Source organism: Stigmatopora nigra, chromosome 3 (genome assembly GCF_051989575.1).
Source record: "Stigmatopora nigra isolate UIUO_SnigA chromosome 3, RoL_Snig_1.1, whole genome shotgun sequence".
Lineage (NCBI taxonomy): Eukaryota > Metazoa > Chordata > Actinopteri > Syngnathiformes > Syngnathidae > Stigmatopora > Stigmatopora nigra.
In genome coordinates this window covers 2,290,654-2,300,087 of record NC_135510.1, presented here as the reverse complement: position 1 = coordinate 2,300,087, position 9,434 = coordinate 2,290,654, and the positions used below count along the sequence as shown (strand labels likewise).

Sequence of the window (9,434 nt, the reverse complement as noted above, 5' to 3'; positions counted from 1 at the left end):
TAACGTTTGCCTTGATATTTTCTCCCATTTGGTGCGATGTATCATCAATCTGTCTGTTGTGTACTGCCTCCATGTGACAAAGGTTTTTTTTTTTTTTTGGTACTGCAGTTGTATTTTCCTCATTAAAAACAGCACAGCAATTTTTGTTGCATGTGAATTAAAGACAAAAAAAATCACAGATGAATAAACAGTTTTAGTCTTATTCTTAAAAGTTAATTTTTTCAGTATTTTATTGAAAGTAGGCAATAAATAATACTGTGATAAAAATAGTTTATAAGTACTCGGACTGTACAATGTTACATGATCGGGCAATTAAAAAGGAAGGGCAGAACAAATAGCAACATGATTTCCACAGGACACGAATCTGAGAAATTTCTAAAAAAGAAGACCAAATTCTCAATTTGATTTCAATTACAAGGGTTAAATAAAATTGGTTCCTTTAAATTTGTCATGAAACTAAATGTGGAACTAGTGTTATGAGAACAAACATGACGTTTTGGGAAAGGCAATATTATTCTATGATAGACAAGAAACAACATCACTGAGTAATAATAAATAAGAACACAAAAAGACAGTATAGTTAATAAACAATAAGGCTTGATATGAAGTATTTGTATAAAAAAAAGATTTAAAAGTGTTGGTCTTTCCTTTTTAATTGAGGGCTGTCCGGAGGATTCTATGAAAAATAGTATTTTCAATTCTTCTGTACATTCATCTCCTCCTTTGTGGGTCTTTCCAAAGGTGAAGGCTTTTTGTGGTTAAAGGGACAGGTTGAAAAAGTTGCACTGTGGCAGGCATACAAAAGGGAAAGTTCTTGCATGCAATTTCAATGAAAGAGAATCTAGATTTTTTCATTTGCATTTAAAGTGACATTTGCCTTTTCGCCTGTTACTGATATGTGGAATTCTTGAAATCAAAATGTCCCATTGGTACTATATATCATAATGATGAAGCACTCAGTGTTGAGCAGTTTGAAAAATGGTTTCACACACACGGTGACCTACATTAGAGCTGCATTTACAAAAAAAGAAATTATAATCGGCTACAGAAAAATCTGATAAAAAGGGTAACAATATAGACTAAATTTATATCACAAGCAAATCAACGATTGATTACATTTCAAATAAACAGAGAAAAACATACATCTGGTTAAATAAAATTAACAAAAAGAAAAAATGTCTGTCGGTAGAAATATACAAACACCAGAGTTGTGAAGCATTCAGAAACATACATCTGAGAGTAGATGAGCACAATAAGAAAACGCAAAAATTTGGATTAATGGGATTGAAACCTAAAGATTACATGTTAATCTAAAATCATTTAAATGTCCCATTGGTATACATAAATATAACAAATGTGGATACATCTAGACAGTTTCCTCCAAGGTACTGATGAGCATAATCTTTCTCTGTGATATATTTTTTGTCTCCTAAAAAATCTGTTAGTTCATCATCCTGGTCTTGAAAACAGGGAATTCCCCTTCATCTTCTGACCAGCAGTTACCTATAGAAATAATGAGGATAAACTGAAATGGGAATGAGGGATATGAATGGAGACAGACAAGAGGAGAAGCAGAGCACAGGGAGAAAAATGAGAAAGTGCATTATTAGAGTAAAAAAGTTCAACACAGCTATGCTCTGCTAGTGATAGCTTTTTGAGATAGAAGCGACATACATCGTGTCTGCACATTTTGATCTTACCGTTGTGTGAGGGTTATGTTAACAAGAGTAGGTCCTGACAGTAGCAGTGTCCAGCCTCTGTATAGACTGACTTCCTGTATGTGCATGTTGGCAAAAATCACGTGCAAAGACATGCCGTTAGTCACAGCATCATAAACCTCAAGGCAGACAAGCCATTCAAGAAGAATTCCAAGCAAGAAATCACTGCCAATCTTATTTTGCCATAAGATAGGATTTTGAGGACTTTCCCTTACCGTCCATTGGGCTTCTCTTTGGCTGCATGGAAGCAGATGATGCATTGCTGCTGGTCACCCGGAAGTTGGCAGGCAGAGTGTCTGACACACCTAGGGACATTCCCCTCATATCTTTGGGCCGAAACTTCTTTCTCCATGAGGGGGCACGCCGGAAGTTCTTATCATCATCCTGAAATGGAGCGGAGGGTTGTATTTCATTGGGGAAATTTGCAGAAGGAAATAGTTTTTTTTCCCTATATGTCTGACACCATGTGGGTAAGTATATATGCTCTGTTTATCACCTCTTCCATCCTCCTGTCTGTACCAATGGACAGCAAACTGTTGTATTCACGCTCAAGAGTTGTCCGGGCCTAGAAGAAAGACGCGTGTGAAGCGGAATGGTAACTAGAGCATCTTTTCATTCAAAAACGTTAAATAATGCTTGTATAGCTCATCACTTTATCACATTATCAGTCTGACCTAAACCTTTCATTCAGTTTAACACAGTACACCAATTCTTCACTTTTTTTGCGGACAATGTAGACCAGACATATCGGCGAATACATTTAAGAAAAAGAAATACCGTACAGAAATACCTTGACATACGACTGCCCCGACATACGTGGAATTTGAGATACAGTCGAACCTTGATATACGACAGCTCTGCCTTACAACATTACTGTCTTATGACGAAAATTTCGATCGAATAATTCGCCCGAGATACGATCAAAATTTCGTGATGCGACCAAGCCAGGTGGCCATGGCACTGTCTTTTTTGCATCTCTTTCGTGCATACAATATTTCTACGTTCACTGGGGGGACTTTGCATTTCCCCCCGCGTTGGGTACATTTACAGATAAACAATATTACTATGTATTGGCAGAGTTCTGCAAAGAAAAGGCGTTGACAATGGACACGAAACGCGAAATAATTGAAAAATATGAGTGGGGTACGTGTTACTGAGCTCGCCAGGGAATACGAGAAGAATACGTCAACCATTTCCACCATCCTTAAGCAGAAGGACGCTTCATTACATTTGCCTTGTTTATCGCCGAGGAAAGTTACATCCCCCAGCAAGTTTTCAACTGCGATGAAACTGGTCAGAGGAGAAGGCATTACCGGGACACAAACCCATGAAGGACCGCTTAACGCTAGCGTTGTGTGCTAATGTGAGCGGTGACTGTAAAATTAAGCTGCTACTAATGTACAATGCGGAGAACATGCGTGCCTTCAAGAGACCTACAAGTGATGTGGCGCGCTAATTCTAAAGCTTGGATTACGCGTATTGTGATGATACTTGTGTGAGTCATTTTCGAAACATTTCGAAGGGGATTCAAGTTCCGAACAACGCTTGATGCGTTAGTTTTGAAGACTTACGGGTGGGGTCAACCCACCGAACTAAGGTAAAAAAAAAGAGTAAAACAAAATTAGAATTCAGTTTTGTGTGAAGTTACACTAAAAGTTGAGTGTATGTATATAGTCCCCCCCGAACAGCCCCCACCTCCGCCTCCATGTGTCATTGTCTCTTCCCTCCAAGAAATGCGTCTAATTTTACGTCTATTAAACACATTTTATTAATATTAAACCACTCGTTATTTATTACTTTGTCAATATATGGCGAATTAGAAGAAATAAAACCTATTTTCCAATCTAATATCCTGTTTTTGGTGTTTTTTCAGGGGGTTGGAACAAATTAATTTGTTTTCAATTCATTTCAATGGGAAACATCCGCTTGAGTTACGATATGCTTGTCATACGATCACAATCTCGGAACCGATTACGATCGTAAGTCGAGGAACCACTGTACAAATAAAATTCTGAGCAAATATTTACCTTGATATAGGAGACAAATTTTGAGATACGAGCATACGAGACAGCCAACCGAGAAGCGAGGGTACTCGAAAGTTTGGTCGTCCAGACGTTTGGTTGCCCGGACTTTTGGTCGCCCGGACGTTTGGTCTCCCGGACGTTTGGTCCCCGGTCTTTTGGTCTCCAGTCAAATGGTGACGGAGGGTCAGTACTGTTGAAAACAGCTCTCTCAAGAGTTTAATATCTAAATATCTACTGTTGATTCATGAGAGAGTTTAATAACTAAGTACTGTTGAAACCAGCTCTCAAAATTATATTCATGAGAGTTTAATATCTAAATATATAATATCAAAATATTAATAAGAACACTCATTTAACATACCAGCTGCTGCCATTGACTTCCAATGAATCTTCATTCACTCTGGGGGAACTTGTACTGTAATTTAAAGTATTTCAACATTGCAAGTTCCCCCAGAGAGAATGAGGGTTCATTGGACGCCTATGACAGTCGATGGCAGCAGCCGGTGTGTTAAATGAGTGCTCTTATTGATATTTTGATATTAGATATTAAACTCTCATGAATATAATTTTGAGAGCTGGTTTCAACAGTACTTAAATATTAAACAGTAATTAGATATTAACCTCTCTCTCAAGAATCAACAGTAGATATTTAGATATTAAACTCTTGTTGAGAGCGGTTTTCAACAGTATTTACTCTGTCACCATTTGACTGGAGACCAAAAGACCGGGCCCAACGGGCACCAAACGTCCGGGCGACCAAGCGTCCGGGCGACCAAACGTCCGGCCAGGAAAAGCAAGAGGCTACTTATGATTTCAGCGCCGCATCTCCATTGTGTAAAGATCTCTACGAGCACTCGGCGGAGCATTGCCTTTTTTCCATGACTGGTGTAGGCGTGACATAGCTGGCTTGCCAATACGAGATGAGTTTTTCAACAATATGCACCATCCTGAAGCATAAGGACACTTTTCAGTATATCAAGATTTGCAAAGACTAACCATAATTTCCAAGCTGCGCAGTGATATTGATAACAAGATGGAGAGTATTCTTTTAATATTGATAAAATATAAACAGTTAGCGGGAGATAGCATGACCGAGTTAATAGTGCGGAAAAGCCAGTCGAATTTACATGAATTTAAAAGCAAAGCAAACATTCAACACCACCAGAACCCCTCATTCTTATGTATGTTATGTTACAAGTGCCTTGCCGTCCAACAAGTAAAATGTTTTTCAAAACCAATATCCCGTTTGTGTTTTTTTTCAAAGGGTGGGAACGAATTAATTTGTATCTAGTTCCTTTCTATGGGAAACATTGATTTGAGATACAAGTAAATCGACATACGAGCTCGGTCCCAGAACGCATTAAGCCTGTATCTCAAGGTATTAATGTACTCACAGTGAAAATAGTTCCTCACCACATCATTTAAATAATTAACAGTTAACAATAAAACAGGTTATTATTAGTCTAAGTCCTCTTCGTCAGATTCGAGAGGCATTTCCTTTTTGTACAAATACAGTGGTTCCTCGACATATGAGCACCCCGACATACGAGCAATTCGAAGAAGCTTTTGCAAATTTTTTATCTTTGTGAATTTTGATATTTTGAATTAAAAAAACAAACGTACTAAAGTCGTGAATGTTAATGCTGCGAAGTGGAGAAGAATGACAGTACAGTGGTACTTCGACATACGAGCTCCCCGACATATGAGCAACTCGAGGAAAATTTCGAGCAAATAATTATCTCTAGACACCAGAAAAATTTTGAGATATGCGAAAATTAGGTGGCCAAGGCATGAGACTGTTTATGATTTGAGCGCAGTCTTTTTTGCCGCATCTCTTTCATGTATAACAGGTATCTATCTACGAACACTGGGCGGCGCGCTGCATTTTTTTCAGTGCTTTTTTTCCGTCACTCACAAGAAATATGAAGCGATTGCTAATACGAGGAGTATATATCACTTCTCGTTGGCTGCTCATAAGAACATCGGGGGCACTGGCTTTCTCGCCTGTTAGCTCCCGTTAGCGGAGCGATCGCTAATACAAGACTACTTCTCGTTGGCAAGTGGTCATGCGTTATCCTATTGTGAGGACATTTGCGTGCATCATTTTCGGAATATTTTGGAGGGAATACAAAAGCAAACCGATCATCGATAGTGAAAGCCAGGGTGGAGGCGGAGCAAACAGCCAACCCGGCCGGAAGCAGAAATGTATCAAACAATATTAGAATTAAGTTTAGTGTAAGGTTCGACTAAACTTATTTTTGAGTGTCTGCATCGTAATCCAAGTACATTTAAATTTGTTTGTTATGAAATGAGCGTGTTGCTGTGCAAAAAGCCCCCCCACCTCTCTCTCTTGCGTTCCCCCTTCGAAATCCGTATAATTTTAATACTATTTTAAACATATTTTAGTAATATTAAACCACTAGTTATGTGTGACTTGGTTAATAGATGGCGAATTAGAAGAAATAAAACATTTTTTCCAATCCAATATCCTGTTTTTGGTGTTTTTCCAGAGGGTTGGAACAAATTATTTTGTTTTTAGTTCATGTCAATCGGAAACGTTCATTCGAGTTACGAGAATATCAATATACTAGCTCAGTCCTGGAACGAATCAAGCTCGTTTTACATCCAGTTAAGGAAAATGTTGCTAATTTACTCTGCTACCATACCTGAGTGTTCTGTGTGGGAATCTGCAGCAATAGGGCCAGGGTGTTGTGATCAAAGGTTTCGTCAAGAGAAAGCAACGCCCCATGGATACCACTCTCATACAGGTTGGCACTGTATTCTTTCAGCCCAATAGCCTGAACCCAATTTATCAAACGCTCATTACTCCACACCAGCACATCTGAAAACAGAGATAAGGAAAATTATTATTGCTGTTTTATGTATTTTTTGGTTGAGTAACACTATCAATTAGGCAAACAAAATAAATAAGATGTTTATTTTATGTCAAATGCTTTGTATACAAATTTAACCCCAAGTCTCTGATTTTGATGAAACTATAGAATGCAATACAGGCCGTAACACACCTACTAGCAATGCTACATTATTGAAGCACAAGCGAGGACTCCTTGGCATGGTCTCTCTGTAGTGAGCAATGAGATGGAGAGACTGTTACTCTTCAGGAGTTCTATTTAATAAGTTGTTTTGAATTCACAACTTGAAGTTGTTTAAATGCGAGCAATTTTATGTCTGTTAGCACTGTATTGCTGCACAAATAGATTTTGCATTCTTGTCATTGTTTTGAATACATTAATGAATCGCTTTCTTATTTTTTCAAATTTTTTCTCATTTTTTATTAATTCATCACAAGAAACTCAAGTTGACGGCCGCGGTCAACAGCCTTATTTTCTTTTTGACAAATACACCTAGAACTTCTTGGGAGGTCACCTCTTCAAGTGCTGGCTCGGATGCCAGCCGGATCGACCAGCCCCACGCCTCTTCAAAGGCTGGCTCGGACGCCCGCCGGACTGACCGGCCCCAGGCTCCATAACTCCAAGTCTTTTGTTATTTTCCTTGGGCCTCCGTTATTTACGTTTAGTTTGAGCAAGCATTCCCCCCCTTGCCTGTTTCCCTGTAATTGGGTCCATTTCCATGTTTCCCGGCCACGACGTCGCCACCAAAAACGTGACAATTCATAATGTTTTGTTTCTGCGATGTGTGCTCATGTGTCCGTGTATTTGTGTGCTCTCTGTTGCCTGCGGTTGGCTTCCTCTTGTTCCCCTGTTTCAACACGGATATATTTTGAATCATTTTCTTATAATTTTATCTCATTTTTGTCTGTTTCTCATATCTTTCATACAAAATTGGGACACAATTTTAAAGGGTTCAGTTGAAAGTTGTGTGAGGACAGTGGAACAAATTAGAGAATTTACATATAATTCACTTCCCTGCTTACGAAACTTTTAGCTGACGTAAAAAGTTCTGGAACCAATTAATTTCGTAAGTACTACTGTATTATGAGAATTTAAAGTACTTGTGTTACCATTAAATTCCAGCTGTGACTCTTCCCTTCTCCTCTCCAGCTCTTTCCGATCATAGTTGAGCCTTCTTAAAGACATTACTCCACACTGAAAACTGTTTCTATAGACCACAAATTAAACACTTATTAATATATTTGCAGCTATCTGATATGAAAACGTATAGCATGTGAAATAAAGATCAGACAACAGATGTGTACTTTTTTGCTCTGTTTGTGTGCATTACCTATGGAAACTGTCCACCATTTTCAACTGTCCTCGTAAGTCTTTTTTGGTAAGGTGATCAAGCATACGGGCGTCCACCAGGGACTCCATAAAATATGAGCGGTATTGTGGGAGGCCTAAGCTTGGTAGCCACTCATTACCAATCCATTCATGATTCATGTCTCCGTATGCCAATGTCTGTGAATGGAAAAATATATATACATAATTGTTAAACACCAGGAAACATGAGCAAATAAAAATAGATAACAGATTATTTTTTTAAATTTAAATTGTGTAGGGTAAGAAATAATGTAGAGTCATATCTCTACTTACGAATGCCTCTCAGCATGAAATTTTCAGGTTTGCGAAACCCTTTGATATCCAAATAACTCCCAACATACGAAAACAAGATCCAAGTTACAAAACCCCCCTAAACGTAAATGCCTTTCCTGTATCCATTGTCTTGGTTTGAAATTGTCTTTGTAACATAACTGCGGTGACTTTGCTTCCGCTTCATTTTTGTCAGTTTCTCACATCTTTCATTCAAAAAGGTGACACTTTGATCATAAAGGGTTTAGTTACTATGGAACGAAAGACAGAATTTACATATAAAGTATTGCTCTTACGAAAAATTCAAGTAATGAAAAAAGTTATGGAACCAATTAATTTCATAAGTAGAGCAACAACTGTATATAGATTTTAGCATGCACAAGTAGAATTACTTTTATGTGAATTTTTAGAAAAACGTTACAGGAATATTATTTATTTTCTTATCGGTCACACTTGTTCCAATGAAAGGACTGACTCACAAGGGATACAATTCTGAAACACTTCTTCCAGAAGTGAATTTGATTATGTACAAATGGATGGACTTTTTTTTAAGGATAATCAAAAGATGTGTGGTAAGTATTTAAGAGTTTTTTAATTTTTTTATTTCAAGCTAACAATAATTTGCCTGCTTTTTACTAGAATTGAGATGATCATTTTCTTACGTTATTTTAGGAAAACTGTAACTGCACATGATGGCTTGTCATTACTACATGTCTGGATGGCTGTAGCTATAACCACAGCTGGTAGAAGCAGCAAGTTTTGAACACTGCAGTTAATTAACTCGAGATTAGCTCAGTGTTAAGCCGTGACAGATAAGTGCAGCTACTACCTGGTGATAAATACACGTATAGGTTAGCTCAGTGCGTAGCAGAGCATTCAATTTTAGAGATTATTATTTTTAAAACTAGCTAGAAATTAACACAGATTTGAAAAAGAGTGTCTTCTGCTTAAACATTTTAATTTGGAAAAAACAAACAAACATTCTTTAATGTTTGGCAGAACAATGACCTCATATGTCTGCATTTAGATGGGTGTTGGCAGAGGCCTTATCACAGTTGTTCTTTAAGTCGACACAGGTTTATTAGAGAAGAAACTGAAAGAGTGACATGCATCTGTTCAAACCTGGGCCCAGCTACTTTCGTCGTCGTCCTGATGTTAGCATGGTTAGTGAGCATTGTGAA

The 9,434-nt window shown here is 37.9% G+C and overlaps 1 protein-coding gene across 11 annotated transcripts in view; it reads right to left on the bottom strand.

Moving 5' to 3' along the window:
* Window positions 1–212: 212 nt before the first annotated feature.
* Window positions 213–9,434, bottom strand: part of LOC144194743 (liprin-alpha-1-like) — a 57,014-nt gene continuing 47,792 nt past the window's right edge. For 6 of the 11 annotated variants that reach the window (XM_077714003.1, XM_077714002.1, XM_077714001.1 and 3 more), the window contains 7 exons: window positions 9,376–9,402; window positions 7,946–8,121; window positions 7,725–7,822; window positions 6,409–6,584; window positions 2,215–2,283; window positions 1,934–2,102; window positions 213–1,503 (listed from right to left, as the gene is read on the bottom strand). In XM_077714003.1, coding sequence (XP_077570129.1) covers window positions 1,442–1,503; window positions 1,934–2,102; window positions 2,215–2,283; window positions 6,409–6,584; window positions 7,725–7,822; window positions 7,946–8,121; window positions 9,376–9,402 — 777 coding nt within the window. In that variant the 3' untranslated portion in view covers window positions 213–1,441. Of the gene's footprint in view, window positions 1,526–1,700; window positions 1,775–1,933; window positions 2,103–2,214; window positions 2,284–6,408; window positions 6,585–7,724; window positions 7,823–7,945; window positions 8,122–9,375; window positions 9,403–9,434 lie in introns of all 11 variants that reach the window. The other 5 variants (XM_077714009.1, XM_077714012.1, XM_077714007.1 and 2 more) reach the window with 4 other exon arrangements.